The sequence below is a fragment of the Excalfactoria chinensis genome, chromosome 1 (genome assembly GCF_039878825.1).
Source record: "Excalfactoria chinensis isolate bCotChi1 chromosome 1, bCotChi1.hap2, whole genome shotgun sequence".
In the NCBI taxonomy this organism is placed as follows: domain Eukaryota; kingdom Metazoa; phylum Chordata; class Aves; order Galliformes; family Phasianidae; genus Excalfactoria; species Excalfactoria chinensis.
In genome coordinates, this window is record NC_092825.1 from 54493529 (window position 1) to 54511128 (window position 17600).

The window sequence follows — 17600 nt, forward strand, 5'->3', positions numbered from 1 at the left end:
TATCTCTGCATGCGGCTCAAAGTGCACTCTACACCTTCTTTAACAGTCCTGGCTTCAGTTTTGCTTCTCCTACGCCACATTGCTTAACTGTGCTTTCTTCCTTAGTAACTGATGGTATTCTGAGGTATGGGGGAGAAAATGTATGGACAGACCGGCTGAAGAGCGTGCAGATTGATCGTACATGTCCACGGGTACAATACGGTTTCGAAAGCGGGCTGAACTTGAGCCATAGCACAAAGGTACGCATCATCACTCTCCTTTACTACCAATGGGACAGGATGACGTTGGCGGGGCAGCATGGAGAGGCTGTCATTGCCGGAGGTGAAGCAGAAGGTGTGCGTATGCATGGAATCATTCACGTTGCAAAAGACCACTAAGACCAACCCGCTCCAACTGCCAGCCCACCCCCACCGTGCCCACTAGCCCTGTGGCTCGGTGCCGGATGCGCATCAGCCCCGGGTTATGGCACACAGCGGCACACGGAGATACCGGCCGTTCCTATTCCAAGCTCAGAAGCGCTCACCGCCGGCGAGGATGGGGGTCTCGCGGGGCGTGACCGGGCGTGGCGGCGGGGGCGTGTCCGGGAGCGGCGCAGCGATTGGTTGGGGGCAGAGGGGGGGTGTGGAGGGGGCGAGGCCGGCCGGGAGTTTCCCACAATGCCCCGCTGCAGTGCGGCCGCCGATGGATGCTGCGCGGCTGCGCTGCCATTTGCAGCCGCCGCGGCTCGCAGCGCGCCCCGGGGCCCCGGCAGCGCTCGTCCCCCGGTCCCCGACGGCCCCCAGCGCCTGCAGCCGCCGGCCACCCCCCGCCTGCCCCCTCCTTCTCCTTCGCGGCCCCTCTGCCCCGCCGCAATGAACCCCCCCGCCGCGGCCGGCGGGGAGGAGACGGGGGCGGCGGGCGGCGGCTGCCGGGGGGCCGAGGGCGGCGGGGAGGCGGCGGGTGCCGCCGGGGTCCCGGAGGAGCCGGGGTTGGCGGCGGCGGAGGAGTCGCTGGAGGAGAAGCTGCGGAATCTCACCTTCAGGAAGCAGGTGTCCTACAGGTGGGTGCCTCCCGCTCGGGCACGGGGCGGGAGTCGGAGCCCGCGGGCTGCGGGGAAACCCTCGTCTTCGCCCCAAAGCAGAAAGAGGCCCCTCGGCTCTGCAGCGTGTTGAACGGGCGGTCCCGAGGCTGCCGTCGGGCTCGGAGTTACTCAGAGGGAGTCAGGAATCCCGCCTGGCTCCCGAGGGAATAGAGCCGTCCCTATGCTTTGCCGTCTCCAACGAAAAAGCGGCCGCCGGAGGAGCGAGGAAGCCCTTCAGCGGGCAGCGCTGCTCCCGAGAGCGCTCTCCGGGAATCCCACCCGTGCGGCAGCGACACGCGGGGCGGGGGGGAGCCCTGCACCCGGTGCCGCTGCGGGGCTGAGCTCCGAGGGCCGGGAGCAGGTGTGCTGCGAACAGCACAGCGCTGCTTTCATAACCAGAGGTGCGTGTTCTGCTGCTCTGTGCTGGTCCTGGAGCTGTGGAGCCCAATAGATGTTTCCTCCTTGCGTTATACACCTGGATGAACAAGTAGCTAACGGGGTTTGTCTGCTCCTCTGTTCCCACCTGGGATCTGTTAGCTGCGGGCCACAACAGCTGTCTGAGCAGCTTCATCCAATGAAGTTCTGGGGTATCACCTCATTCTGGTTGCACTGCCCAGTGCAGGCTGGGGATGCGCTCTATTAACCCAAGGGACAGAACGCTCAGAGCTGTTCTTTATTTTGCCTGTGCTCTTTATTTTGTCTCTTCTAGCTATAGGTAGGTAAGCAGAGAATCTTAGCCAATACACAAGTACTTTTTCTAATGTGTTCACGCTGTCAGCTTACATCTGAGACAGATTCATAATGGTTTGAGTCTCTGCATGTGGTAGGGCTTAAAAGTGATGTAATTAAGCACTCCTCATAGCTGAAGTTTTATATAATCCTTCCGTATGCATGGAGAGACTTCCACATAAGGCTGATGCTCTCACTGGCGAGCGTGAAGTTTGGGATGATTCATACAAGACTCAATAAGGTGAACGATGTGAAAAGGAAAACTTGCTGGGCACATCAAGGGCATTACGGCAATAACTTATTGGTGCTTCTGCATCTCTGCCCTGGTGGTTTTTCTGCTGTGTGTCATTTAGCAGCACATTGTCTGTTTCAGGTAAAGACAGGCTCTGTAGGTGGGCTTTTGATGTTACTGCTGACGGGGCAGTTTTGCTAATGGGTTTGCTCTTGGTAGAGAATGCTGGGGGTTTGCATTATGGTTTGCAGGTGCTTCTACCCGAACCATAGATTATCATTTTTATTTCAGCAGTTTTGGCATCTTCCCCATTTGAGGAAAGGGCTGTGGATTCTCCTTCTCTGGAGATATTCAAAGCAAGATGTTGGAAGGGTTTCATAATAAATGTTAATAGGAGGGGATATTGGATTTCTCTTCTTCCTTCCCGCCTCATCTCTCCTACAGCTGGGCAGGTGTACAGGCTCAGGTCTTTTCCTGAGCATCTCTTGATGCTTATCGCTCATTCTCTTGACTAAGGCTATGTGCAAGCAAGTACATTTTCTTTACATCCTTGGATTTCCACACTTCTTTATTTTTGAGCTGATTTTCCACAAGTAATATGTGTTCTCATTTTTCCCTAAGGAGAATTATCGGAGTAGATGGAAGAGTGGAAGACTTTCACACAGGACCTCCACTGAGCTCCCCATGCTATGCATCCCCCAGTCTCCTTAAATTAAATTACTGCCATTATTTCTGCAAATTATGGTTTTGAAATACATTTGTAAATGTAAATGACTGTATCACACACAGGAAAAGTGTATGTATGTTGGCACTGGATTCCCTCATCCACAAGTAAGGCAAAAGTTATACAAGGCTTTGCTATGGCTTTCCAACAGTTCTTTTAGGAATCTCTGTGTAGATGCATTACATTAACATACACCCATATATCTATATTCACACAAGCAGTGAAAAACAAAACCAGAACTTGCATGTACAGATGTCTGAAAATGCATGTAAAAAGTCTGTTGGTGACACCTGAAGCAATGAAATAAGTGGCTGAAAGAGAGTTCCAAGTATTGTTACCAGAGGAAAAAGGAAAGCTGTGGAGGAGGAACTGTTAACAGTTCTATGTGAATCTATTTAACTAATAGTGTAGTTATTGCATGTGTATCTCATGTCTCTAGAACTGTACCAAAAGCATGAGCAACGTGAGTCAAAAAACAACGGATGGATCTGACCTGACTGGTGCTTTACAGTGCAGAAACAGCCGTGCTAAGTATGTAATGAATTGGTGTGGTAAATATATACATTAGGTGTGCTCATTGCCCTTATCAAGCCATAATTTTGCCTGATTTAGAGGGGAAGCTCACTGTACGTACAACAGATGTGCTGCACATGAAGCTCCATAGCCCCACTGACATTGCTGTGCTCCCAGCCCGTACATACCCATCTCAAACCCAGTGCACCCAAAGCTCTCTGTGTGCACCGAAAACTCTTTGCTCCTTCAAGAATAGATGTTTGTTCACTGTTTTCTTCCTAGTGATGCATTGTAATTACATATAAATACACAGCAGGGATATGCCACTTATCTGTGCTTGCACATGAGCTAATGGCTTTAAAGCATGTCTGTTGGTGTGCGCATGCTGCCAACACGTGTTACTTAAGTGGATCTCAATTTGCAGCCAGAGTGCCTGCCCCTCCTGATGCACAGCATTGGAGTTGGACAGGGAGGGAGGAGTGGTTCCAGTGTGTAGCTTGTGGTGAAGGGCATCTTGTAGGGCTGTTCCCTGCGCGGCTCAATGAAGGCTCAGAGAAGTGGTTGTCCCCTTTAGCCTCATGTGCTTCATGAGGCCAAGCTATCTGAGAGTTGGATGTTGACTTCAGAAAGCTAGCAGAAAAGCAGCCAATGCTGGGGCTCGTTTTTACCTTAGAAATATGGAATTAACTGTCTTAAAGACCCTTTGGCTTTTCTGTTTAGATGTCTGAACTGTGGGCTCAGAGTGAAAAATATGTTCTTCTCACCAGCTGATATACCCAAGGTCATAGCAAAGAAATTGGGAAATCATCGAATTGCAGGGGTTGGAAGGGACCTCTAGAGATCATCGAGTTCAAACCCCCTGCCAAAGCAGGTTCCCTACACCAGGTAGGCGTCCAGGCAGGTCTTGAATATCTCCATAGAAGGAGAGTTCACAGCCTCTCTGGGCAGCCTACTGTAAATGGGGGAGGGAGGATAGTGGAAGCAAATCAAATGTGTACCCTGCCAAAGAGAAATGCTCTCTACACCTTGAGTGGCTCTTGTTTACCTCCTCTGTTTCTAGACCCAGATGAATATTTCCTGGGTGTTTTGATGCAAAAGCAGTGGGTAGTATTTTCTTCTCTTTAATTTTCTTTCATTATGTTTGTCATTTCAAAGTTCCGTGAAGAACACCATCATCTGTGTTAGCTGAAATAGGCAGGAATTGAACTTTCTTTAAGCCAATTTTTAAAATAACAAGAAATTTAGATTTTACCAAGAAGGAGCTCAGTAAGAATATTTCCATAATAAAAGGCTAAAGAAAACTATGGGGAAAAAGAACTACAGAGAAAGCTATGGGTTACAGAGCTTCATCCTACAGGTTTCCTGTAGGTGTTTGTAGCTCTAAAAAATTCATCTGAAAAACAATCGTGTTATTTTAATTGCTTAATCTTTAAGAAATAGCAAAAGATCCACAAACCAGACAAGAGCAACAAAAAGCTAAACAAAAACAAGCCCAAACCATAAATAATGCAGATGGCTTTTAATTTCTTAATAATTATTATTTAGAAATCCAGGGAATCTTGGTTAGTGGCATAGGAAATAAAAACAAAGTTGTAAGTTTGAAGTTTTAATGGCCCTCTTGTGAGAGCTCAAGTATCATTTGGCAAATGTTTGTCACTGAGGAATAGTTTATCTCGAGAAACGTGATCTTGCTTTGACCAAGCTGAAGAATCCCGCTTGACATAGCGTGGCAGATGTTAGGGCTCTTGCCTGTATATGGCTCAGCCCCCCAGCCAGAGGCCATTAGGATTCCATGTGTGCTGTTTGGCCACAGTGGCTCTCCTGAGTTGGAGACATCGAGTTTCACTTTGAGTAATGGAAGGTATTGGAGGGGGTGGCCATGCCCAATGCTTCTCTCTGACCAACCAAAGCTGCTTGAGGCCAGCTTTGTGAGCTCCCCCTATGGTCAGTGGGCAGGTCTACTGAGAGCCCATCTACTCTCTCCTGCACCATCAGCAGTGTATGGTTGGTTGTTCTGGCACTGAGGGTCTGGAGTGATAATTAGAGTGTGTTTTATTCCTGCATTTGAAGGAGAGGATTTGTGGCATAGAAATCCTGGGAAGATCCTCAATTAAACAACCTCATCTCTGCTGATGTGCTTAGATAGATAAGACAGAGAATGTGAATACCTGGGACTTCCGATGAGTCCTTGAACATAAATAGAAACGGAAGGATAGGTGACATCCTTGTTTTTTGCTTCATTTGTTTACAGACATGATAATGATCGTAGAGCTCGCATCACTTCTCAGCAAGTATTAAACAGAGACAGGATGGCAGAGGTGTCTCCTATTACTAAGACTTAATTACTTTATGAAATGACAGCATTTACTAGTGTACTGTGAAATGTTATAAATAATTAAAGCTGACTGACATTTGTAAAAATGAAAACATTCAACACAATTCGTTCATCTTTTGATTGTGTTGATTTCTTACACTTGGGTTTCTTTGAATCTTAATACGTCCTATTTCCATGAATTAGTGAGGTGGTTCCTCATGAAGGTGATGGATGAGTTTTTTATCTTCTATCAAATGTCAAGAAAATAATTTTCATTCTCAGGCCTAATCTTGTAAGATCTGCTTGCACCTTCTTTGTTAGAGTTTCGGGTATTTACTGTGCAGGGTTGGTACCACCCACACTCACAACAATGACTCAATTTACCTTGTCTCCCAAAACATCCATCACCGCTCTATCGTCTTCTCTCAAAGCGCATCACTTCACATTTCTAGGTACACGAAGGGGCCTTCATAAAGCTGTCTTTCATACCCAAAGCTTTGAGGAAAGAAATGGAAGCTCTGTGTTGTAACAAATGCAGAAAAGACTAGCATATCTCTGAAACAAGACTAATACCACAGGAAGAAATGGTTTACATTTAGAATTCGCTGTGGGCTTAGAGATACAGCTTCAAGGCTGGGCATCAGTGTGTCTAGGTCACACAAAGTAAAAGGACTGTCTCTGTCTCTGCTGTTCTCCCCTTCTTTATGAAGTTAGCAGTACTTTGCAAAAGACACTTGGTGGATGATCATTGCACTGCAGTGGCATTATGTACGTGCTCAGATGTGGATAAATGCACACAGGATTTGCCAGGGGGAAACCCCGTGAGTGCAGGACAAAGCTGTTTGTCCAACACTTGGACCTGTAGGCTCAGATGGCCATTCAGAGAGGGACTCTTACAGATGGAAAATGTTATCAGGTAATAAGTGCTGAATCAGTTGCCACGTGAGTTCAATGAGGTGGAAAGACACCGTTGTCCTGGCTAATCCCTTGGAATAACTGAGCAGGTAGGCAGTTCGTCTCACCGGGGTTGATCACGGGGCTGATGAAATGCTTTGCTTGACGCTTCTCCAGGCTTTTGGCAGTTTTTTATTTGTTGAAGTCGGCAGCTTGGCCAGGATACTGGGGAGGTGTTGCACATGTGCAGTGCTGTTTGTGTTCTTCTGCTTTGCAGCCTGGAAATGTAACATTGGCAATTAGCCAAAGGATCTTCCAGATATTAAGAAAAAGAGAGAGGGTAGGGAAAAGAAGAGAACTGCTAAGGGAGGCTGGCAGCATTGTGACCACTTCTGGTTTCAGAACATCCTATGAGGAAGTTCACCATCAAATAAAATGGGGAGGAAAGAGAAAAGGCATCCATTATTGTACGTCCAGATTTTTATTAACCCTTTGTAAATGGAAGACACATGAACTCAATTGCGTATATGAAAAAAAGTGTAAGAGTGCACTGAGAGCTGTTTCTGTGTGTGCGTGTATATATATCTATGGAGTCCATAGGTGCCTTCATGTCAGCTGTGAAAGTACATAGGAACAGAGTCATAGAATCATAGAATGGCCTGGGTTGAAAAGGACCACAACGATCATCAAGTTTCAACCCCCCTGCTATGTGCAGGGTCACCAACCACCAGACCAGGCTGCCCAGAGCCACATCCAGCCTGGCCTTGAATGTCTCCAGGGATGGGGCATCCACAGCCTCCTTGGGCAACCTGTTCCAGTGCGTCACCACCCTCTGAGTGAAAAACTGCCTCCTAATATCTAAACTAATCCTGCCCTGTCTTAGTTTAAGACCGTACCCCCTTGTCCTATCACTATCCACCCTCATAAAGGGTTGCAGAAGTGGAAGGGTTGCTTGCCCATTGTATTTTGTCTCCATTTTTCAGTGTGTATTTACAAATGGTCAGGTTCTACACTGTCTTTTTTTTAGGTAGACATGATCACTTATGGATTACAGACTTATGGATGGAGGAAGATGAGGTGAAGCAAGATACAGTGACTCACTGACTCACTCAGGATGGCATGTGCTATCTGTGTGCCAGTTAACCCTAGCTCCCTTAGGTTGAATGGAGAAGGGGAGTGGGGAAAAGAAGCAAAACAGCAGTTTTTAGAGAAAACCCAAAATCTGGGGAAGGAATGGAGAACATCCTGTACATGAATACTGTAATTTGAACTTGTTAGCAAGTCCTTTATTCCCAAGGTTTGCCTCTGAATTATTTGTGTATGGAGCAAGTGGGACCGTTCATTTTTAAAGAGCTACAGTTGCCTAGGAGCTGCCACAGGGCACTAACTGCTTGTCTTGAATTTCCTTATGCCTCCATCTAACTTAATGAAATGGCTCAGTTTAAAGGTAGATAAGAGTTTGGGGATAAAGGGGAAAGATGCATTCATTTATTCTAATGGTCACTAATGACAGCACTCTTGACTAAATGAGTGCGGGGCTTGGCCAGTCTTTGCACTAGGACCGAGTGTAATTCTTTCCCTGCACTCTCTGTATTGTTTTTTGAGGAAACTTGATGGTCTGGAATACTCATGCTAGAAAAAGGCTTGGTAACCTTTCAGTTCTGGACTTCCCTGATTCCCCTTCTGATTAACAAAGCTTACCTGACTGCAGAAATAACCATTCATAATGGGAAACTGCTTTTTATCATCTGGTTTGTTTGCATTTTGAGGGGTAGCTTTTTCCAATTCCTCCTAGCAGGTTTTCCAGATCACTGGCCCTACATACTTTTTAACACTAATCCCCATTGTAGCAGACACATGGCTATGTGTTTAGGGAGAATGGAGGTGTCTAATTGAGGCATACACTAACTTTCTGCATCATTGCCCCTCCTGTGTTCTTTTGTGGATGAACACTGGGGCATGAATTAGATGTAGGATGTTACTTTCTCAAGCTGTCAGTGAGGAGGCATAAGCCATCAGCAATGAGTTTACTCACTGGGACCAGAGAGTTGTGCTGCTTGGTGCCCTGTAGCCTCAGCTAGACTGTAGATCCATCACAGAGATGTTTAAGATTGATGGCTTAGGTTGTTAGGCACTATGCAAGAGCTCTTGGTGGAGAGATGTGAACTACTTCTGAATGTTCAGGGACTTGGAGGTGTCTTGGCCAGGGATGAGAGATGGAAGCCTGTATAGCAGGGAAAGAAGTAGGCAAATCATTTGTCTTTCTTTGTCTTATCAAATTCGGATGGATTAAAAATTCTTCATTTCCCCCCCTCCATTACTAAATTATATGTTTAATATGCATAGTTCTAACCAGATGTACTATAGATCTATAATACACAAGTGTTTGGGGGTATGACCCAACACTTTACAAGTGAAGAAAGTCTCATATTTTAATACAAACACTTGCAAAAAAATACTTTGCTTATGTATCACTCATCTCATATTTATAATTTATTCCAAATGTGTCTGAGCTTGACATTTCTTAAAAATAAACAGCAAAACCTCTAATAGCCAGATGATATGCCTTCTAAGCTGTATGACTCAGGAAAGTTGACCCATCGGGGAACATTTTCCAAGTGGGGCAGGGATTAAAGTTCAGTTGCCCAGATTCATCAAAGACAATGAGGTGGACAACTTAGAATCCCTCTGTGCTCTGAAAGTGCTCCCTGGTGCTGTGAAATATGCAGGAGAGGGGACTGTCTGTGCTGTGTGAGAGGTTCCATGGGGTTTCAGGGCACCAGAGGAGAGGGTGAGGAAGCGAAATGGCTTTGAAGCCTGTTAGCATTAAAAGATGATGAGAAAATACCTTCCTGTCATCACTTTATTTCATTAGGTTGCTAATGAGTTTCCTCTAGGGATGGTAATGGGGTAGTTCTTATGCTTTTATCCAATTAGTGAATGATCCCAGGAGTACCTCCTTTTGTTGTGAAAACACATTGAGTTTCATTCCAACCAGAGCACTGCATCCTGCAGGTTCTCTGAAGGCAATGAAATGCCATGTGTAGGTACACGCTAAGCTAGGTCCTTGGGTATTAATTGCTGATGTTAGCCTGATTTATGGTTTCAAGATGATGCCCCGGGGGGCAATGGACTCTCCTGTGGAACAAGTGAAATGCCGAAGATTTGAATAAAGTTTCATTATGAGTTTTGGGGTTAGTTGTAAGTTGAGACACTGAGACAGCTCACACGTCAAAAACGCATGTCGGCAGGAAATAAAAGTGCCTTTGATGCTATTGCCGTAAGGGATATCCAGTACCAGCGTGCTGTCAGCTGCTTGTACTCTTAGGATCCTTTGCTGCTGGTTCTGCAGTCTGCTCCAAGTCCCAGCCTGATTTAAAATGACATTGAAGAAGGAATTAGATTCACTACCCATGCATGTTTGGTTGCGGGTGGCCTTCTATTAGCTGAAAGGAACATAAGCTATTCCTCATTCTTCATTTTACCTCTGCAGGTAGCCAGCAGTTACAAGTGTCACTCCTGCAAGGCAGTATATTTTGCTTTGGAGCAAGTCATTTCTCACTGTGATGGTGTTGTTCCAGACCACTGTTCTTGCATTAAAATTCTTGTATTTCTTCAGTGTTTCTGAGCTGCTCCCTCTCCCTTCTCATTCTGTAGCTTGCCTTTGCTGCCCTATCTTCTTCCTGGAAGCATGTTTCTGCCTTTTTCCCAATTCTTGCCAATGCACTGGTGCTTTTTGTGTGGGCTTATGTATCTTCATGGTGCACGGTGCAATGAACAAAGAACACGCAGAGACAGAAATACTGTATTTTACGTTCTAGAAGGTTAGGCTTAAATTATTAAGTTTGCTCCAAGAGGTTTTCTCCCTGTCTGTCATGGCTGGTCTGAGCTTCAAAGTCTGGTGCTGCATCTTTGATGCCTTACTGTCAAGATTCTCATAATAAGCTGCTTCCTTTTCCCTCTTTCCATTTGCAATACTGGCATTTGTCAAGCTCCGCTGTGAAAGAGTATGTTGTAGTGGTTGTGAAGTAGCTATGTACACCTTTTAAGTGCAATTGAATATAAAGGTAGAGGCAGTTCTTGGACTTCTGAGTTACTGTAATGCAAAAAGAAGGATGAAACTTTTGCCTTCTTCAGCTCTTCATGTTTTACAATTCGAAGGAATGCCAAAAAGCGCTCAGCAGACCTTGTTGATACATGAAAAACAATACTGGAGTAGACTCAGTGACTTGAATACAGGGTAGCGTTTTGATGCTTGGATGGGCTCTTTTGGCCTTGTGAATCTTGATTTGTTGCTTGCCATTCAGGTTGGAAAAGTGTTTTTTTCATTACATTAAGTCTGATGTGGACTGCATCATCATTTTACAAATACATGATGATCTTGGGTAAGCAGCAAGATTACTGTGTATTGAGTTATTTGGTTTCTGTTCTGTCAGCTCTTTTTCTCTCTTTCTTATGTGGATGGCAAGGGAGATAACTTGTGTTGGCTGTGATGCTGGGGCAATTACAAGTTGGACTGGGATGATCACAGCAATCAAGATGCCCCCTCAAAAAGCTCATCTGCCATGTTTAGAAACAGCCAATCAGATGGGATTCAGACAAGTAAGCTAGCAGTGGCAGTTCTGTCTTATAACATATCCTTACCTATCAAACCTTCATCTGAAAGGAAGGAAAGCTAACCCTCATCAAGAAAAGCTGTTGACATTTTGGCCTGTTGGTTTTGGGTGAAGCACAACTTTGCATGTGTTTTCCCTGTGTGAAAATATCCTCTGGCCTCTCCCAGAAAATAAGTTTCTTGCAGACCCCTGTCTCGCCCTCCCTGGGAATGTGATGACCATCAACAGAAACCAAATATGGCTTTTAAAAGCACTGCATGCACTCGCTCAATTGTATAGGCAGATTCAAGCTGGAAGTGCTCTGGGAAATGCTTTTCAGGGCAGTGTGGATGCAGAGAGCTTGTGTGAGCCCTCCCATTAATGAACATGTCTTTGAAGAATTACAGAATTATAGAGGTTGGAAAGGACCTTTAGAGACCATCTAATCCAACCACCGACCTCCTATATAATGCGCTCTGCTTCTTCTTTCTTTCATCTAGGAGAGGTACAGAGGCAAACTATTACTGTTGCTGTTAACCAGAAGAAATCTTCAGTGTGACGCACAAATATCTTTTATTTCCTCTGATGTATTCTCCCAGAGTCAGCATATTCAAGACTAAGTAATGCATTCTTCCCCGTTTTCACTTCAAGTCTGGTGAAAATGTGAGAGATCAAATGACAGGAAATTATTAAGAAAAGCCTCTTTTTATTCCTGGGTTGGACAATATGGTCATCTTTTCCCCACCTCCTTAAGTGCAGAAGGGGAAGTTATCAAATGCAATTCTGTCCTCAGCTCTCACAGGGCTGTGAAAATATCCTTAGCCTGTTCTCTGCTTACATTTCCAATTCTCTTTTATCTAAAAGGCTTTGAGCTTAGCATTCCTATTAGTACCCGGTCTTGTACAGGATTCAGATAAAAACAAGTAAACAAAGCAAATACAGAGAAAGAGTAAGGCACAGCTGCCGAACCCCTGTGTGGGGTTTCTCTCTTTTCACAGATCTTGCTGTTGCTCCACTGGAACAGAAAATGGGATGACTAATTTTGGGAGGGAGACAGAGGAAGAGGGGAGTTGACCCGTGTCTGTGAAAGAGCCGTGTTCCTACTTCCTAGCTCCCTAATTGATAAAAGGCCTTTGTTTATTCAGGGAAGGTGGTAGCACAGGGAGCAGCGGGTTGCACCTCTCTCCTGACTTAGCAGAAAAAGAATGTAATTCACTTTTTTTTTTTTGTCTTTGGCCTTTATCCTGAGATTACTCACGCTTTTTGCTTCCTGAAATTCAAAGATTGTTCTCTTTCACACATGAACTGCCAAGATACCAGATGGCCTTGTCTTTCTGCCACCAATGGCCTTATTTTGCTACTCTTTGCAGCTGGGCAGTGTCCTAAATGAAATCTGTAGCTGAAGGTAGAATCACAGAATATCCCAAGTTGGAAATGACCCACAAGGATCATTGAGTACAGCTCCTGGCTCCACATAGGACCACTTCAAATTCAGATAGATGTCAGAGAGCATTGTCCAGACGCTTCTGGAACTCTGTCAGCTTGGGCAAATGACCACTGCACTGGGATGCCTGTTCCAGGGCCTGATCACCTTCTGGTGAAGAACATTTTTGTTACATTCAATCTGACCGTCCCCTGAAGGTCTCCTGGCAGTTGTGAATGTGGGATCTCAGTTGGGTCTGGAAACTCAGGCTATCCCTGATTCTCCCATCTGCTTGTGTTTTATGTATTTTTTGCTCATTAAAATAAGTTTTGATCATTTCAGCCCTTCAGCTGGCCAAAGACAGACATTTCCAGTGGGTCACAAGCAATTGAGATGGAGGGTGCAAAGTATGGCTTAGAGTGCAGTATGTAATGCTTTAATATGGTAATTTTTCAGGTTTAAAAGAGGCCATTAGGGATCTGAAACAGAGAGGAGAGGAGGAGGAAATAAGCTGGGATGGAGAACTGTAGCCCAACTTTCCCTTCTCTGATCTGAAAAAGGACTGAGATGTTAATTCTCCTCCAGTGAGAGAAGCAGCTTGCTGTCTCAAAAGGCTGTTCCCTAGCAAATCAGCTTTCCCACCCACTCGCACTCAGAATCACAGACAGAAAGCATGGGGTTCTCCCAGGTCTCAGGGCCGAGCCATGCCCAGGTGCTCGTCCTTGCTCCCCACACAGCAGTTGTGCAGGGTACCCATTTCCCAAACCCTTCCCCATTGACTCCCCCACCACCGCAGCACCATGCTGGAGCTTTGTTTCTGATTCAGTCACTCTGAAAACAGTGTCACAATTTGTCAGGTGCCGAGAGTGATATTTGCTTGATGGAAATGTTGGCCCTATTGTGAATCAATTCTAAGAGCTTTTCCCAGCGAGGCTGTAAGACAATGAGGTGAATTGATTACACACGCAGACAAAGCAGCTTCTATTATGTGTGAAAACACAAATAATAGGGGGATAAATGCAAAACAGTGAGATCATCTCCAATAATCTTTTCCAGGTGTCATTATGCTTTCCCAGGCACAATAGTACATGTCGGTGTGCAACTGTAGTTGTAGAGGAATGCAGCCACGTCCATGAGGCAAGCAAGCAGGTAGGTCTGAAGGGCTTAGTCCCGAGCCACAGTGTGTGTACAGTAACACAAGGATGACCTCACAGATCTTGGTGATAGATCTGTTCAAGCAGAGCAGCAATGGGCAAACACGTGATTATTCCTTAAAATCCAGTGACCTCTCATTGTAAATTGAAAGAGAAGGAAAACCAGGTATGAGGCAATAACTCTGAAGGTACCACAGCATCGTCACTTGTAATTCAGTTCTTCTATAATGGAGAACCATGGCTTTAGTATTTCCCATGGAACATTTGTTCAGTCTGCTGACATAACCATGTTTTCCAACTGTAGTCTTCTGGGGAGGATGCTGATTTTGTTTTCAAGAAATAGATGAGCAACACATTCAAATATTCATCATAACTTGTAATCCTATTAACTGAAAGACAGAATAGTTGATATTATAATTCCTTGGAATTTCCTCATGCAGGTGTTTTTTCTGATTCAAAAGAAAATTTACTTTGTTTTGATTTGAAACATCACAGTTTCCCAAAGAATAGGAATGCTGAGTTTTGGCAGTCCAAAGTAATTTGATGGTATCTGCGAAACCAGCTTGGTCGTAATTATAATTTTCCGTGATAGAAATGTGTTGCAATGACCATATTTAGTGTTAATCAGCTGAATGGTACTTAGTCTTTTCTGAAGGACCAAAGACTGAATGAACCTGAAAGATGAGTTGTCCTTGGGCTGCTAGCAGAGCTACTTGATGTCATGGTTAAAGTATATTAACAGGCTAATACTGGATAGTGAGTAGCCATCTGCTGCTTTATGTGTTAACAGAAAGGTGATTCTCCAGGGGTGTTTGAAAGACAAAGCTAAAAAAGGTGTATGGTTAGGGTTGTTTATTTGCTTGTTTGCTTTGTTTTTGTTCTTTACTTCTCTTTCTAAGAATATTCTGCATCTGCCTCAAGCTACTGACAGCATGTACCAGGTGATATTAAAATCCAAGTCGTCATTTATTGGAATTCATTCTCTGAATAAGACAAGAGTTAAAGTGATCTCTGGCTTTTAGGAGTGGAAAAGCCTCTGAAGTCAAGAAACATTACCTTTTATTTTCCTTCCTGTTTCTGCTTTTCTCCCTCTGGACCATCGAGCAGTCAGATCAGTATCTACCCCATCAGCAAGGGTTACCCTTGGTGGGTGATCCACCTTGGATGGTGGATCTTGGCTGGATGGTGGTGACTCCCACCATGCTCTGGGCTTATACCATAGTCTCCTTGGATGATTGTTTCATACAAGCCAAGTTGCTGTCAGATTTGTCTCTCAGAACTGAGAGGAACCCATCCAGCTGATAGGGGAAGAAGAAGAGGAGGGAGCCATCCCTCTTCATGGCTACCTGTGGAGGGTTACTGGCCATCTCCTGTTTGAGACTGAAAGGTGTGGATAACCACAGCATGAAGAGGAACAGAGATGATATGCAGGATTTATTATAATATGTCTGGGCAGTGGATTGCTGGCTTGCCTGTCAAATAACAGTCTCCGCTTGTGTTGATTTCGCTGTTCCCGACATGCAACTCCCACAGGATTTAAGAACTTTCTTGGGAAGAGATTGTGTGAGCGTGCAGTTCTTGCTATTAAGACTAATGCATTTCCTTCTAATGGCTTTGCTGTGATGAATCAGTCCCCACGTGTATGCATTTGATGTTAGGTGTCACTTCTTACTGGCTCTGGAAAAAAATGTGAGCCCTGATATATGTGAAGAAGTGAATACAACAAGGGGATGAGCAATCCCCAAAGGATAACTTTGGGCTAGGGAGGCTTCCTTCCTCCAGTGTCCTCAATAGTCATTAGCAAGCAAGAGAGTCTTCTCCAAAGGGCAATTTTTCCAGCTTAATTCAGGTTCTGGCTCCTCACTGTCCTCTGGAAAAGCCCGTCTCTGTTTAGCTTAGAAAGCTAGAAGTGGTAGTTCTGATATAGGCACATCCTATGAGATGAAGAATAAACTTGTGCATGCTTGTTAATGTTTGACAAATGTTTCCAAACAGAAAATGCAAAGCATGGGAACTCCATTTGCAAAAAACAAAACGAAACCCACCTATTTTTCCAGGGTGAAGGTTATTGGTTGTTCTTTTTTTGGGGAGGGATGGAGGGGAGAGCGGGGAGAAGGTGGGAGTGGGGAAGAAAGAGGAAAATCTTTATTTTTAAGTGGAGATGGTGACTTCTTTTAGTGGATGCTGGCAAGTATGTCAGTTTTTACAATTGCGGCAGTAACTCTACAGCCAAATGGAGATGCTGCCATTTTGCCTATTGTGAACCACGCCTTTAAAAGGATTTCCTTTGCCAGCTGCAAGGGTAGCTGGAAGACTGTTGTTTTGTGTTTCAGTCTCAGTCCAGAAGACCAGAGTAAAACTCCTGCTTTATGCTTCTCCTACCTGTGGAATTTAGGCACATCATCATGTTTTCTGTGAATGACAATAAATTACCTGGAAAGTAAGATGCATGTGTTGCTCATGGCAATACTGGTCCCTGAGGACTGCTCCTTAATGGTTCAAAGGCAGGCCTGGATATAATGGTCTGGCGAATAGAGCTCTTATCAGAGGTGGGCTGGCATCTCTGTGTAGCTCCTGGCACTCACTGCAGCACTCAGTCCTCGTGTGTCCATGAGCATTGCTGTTAGATAATTATCACTGGTACATCCGAACTCATCCACCTCATCCGAACGATGCAAACTGAACCTGCGCACAGCATCTTTATCTTGAATATGCCACATCTCAAAATGTTGATTATTTGCTGAGCGATACCTGGGTGACTTGTATTTAAGCTCTTTGTTGTTTTTTTCCTTTCTTTCATTTGTTGGGAGCAGGCTAGGGTTGGGTACTGTACATCACTTCAGGCATTCCAGCATATTTGTGATTATTCTGCAGGAAGGGAGATGATAGACTGCGGTTATTTAGTTTGAGTAGAAGAAAAGATGATGAAATAAGTGAACCCAGGGGCTTTTCTTTTGCTTGCCATACATAACTGTTTTGTGTGTATTTAATAGGGAATTCAGTGCTGCAGGAAATCATGGAAGGGAAATATTTAGCAGGATCCAAAGAAGGATTAGTCTTTTATATGAAAATGAATGGTATTCATAGCAAGTCTGCCTGCTGAGTATACTCACAATGTCACAAGAATTGCCAATGTTTTCTTGCTTCAGGGGGCAAAAGAATCACCTGCTATGGCTGTGAAGGGATTATCTCTGTGCTTTCCATCCTTCACTGGGCATATTTCTGCTTGTTTTTCTGTTTGCTTACCCTTAAAACATCGGGTATTGGTGCAATATTGAAAAGGGACTTCTTGAACTCAGGGGCTAGTGACATGATCAGTCATGGCAGCCTCCAAGGACCTAAACAAATGAAGTAGGAACTAATTCTGTTCCCCCATCTAAAATTCTAATCTTGTTTCTGACGTCATAATTGGTTACCATAGGAACAATTATGGTGTCATAAAAAGAAGATTAATTATGAATTTAACTGAGGAATAAGCAGCTGGAGCAGATGAACTTTTCAATAACTCCCGCCTCCTCTGGAATCTGCTCTTTTTATGCAGAAAGATATTGTTTCAAGTAAAGAAAGATGGGCTAGAAGAAATTCATTAAACGTGAGCTGAAGGAATAGTAGTGTATCCAAAAGTATATTGCTCTAAGCTTCCAGGTCTCTGAGGAAGCTGCATTATAAAGAAAATCTCATTTATACAGAGGGATGCTAGAATGCGCAGCAGATCTCCTGTCTTGCATGCACTTTTCCAGGTGGTGAATCCACATTTTTCTTTCTATGAATTATTTTTTGGTTGAAGTTTTAAGAGTGGAAACTACTTTTTCAACTAGGGTTAATGTCAAAACTTAAAAAGATGAATGAATTTTGGAGCAGCCTGACTGCTTGCTACGTGAGCATGTTTCAAATTTTGCTGGCTTTTCTTTTCACAAGTCTTATGGGGAGCAGCAGAGGGAACTGTGGTTGTTCAATCTGGA

The 17600-nt window shown here is 44.6% G+C and overlaps 1 protein-coding gene across 4 annotated transcripts in view; it reads left to right on the forward strand.

Annotated features, from left to right (window-relative positions):
* Window positions 1-656: 656 nt before the first annotated feature.
* The window catches only part of DGKI (diacylglycerol kinase iota), a 206354-nt gene continuing 189410 nt past the window's right edge, over window positions 657-17600 (forward strand). For 2 of the 4 annotated variants that reach the window (XM_072346853.1, XM_072346921.1), the window contains exon 1: window positions 737-1039. In XM_072346853.1, coding sequence (XP_072202954.1) covers window positions 852-1039 — 188 coding nt within the window. In that variant the 5' untranslated portion in view covers window positions 737-851. Of the gene's footprint in view, window positions 1040-17600 lie in introns of all 4 variants that reach the window. The other 2 variants (XM_072346703.1, XM_072346788.1) reach the window with 2 other exon arrangements.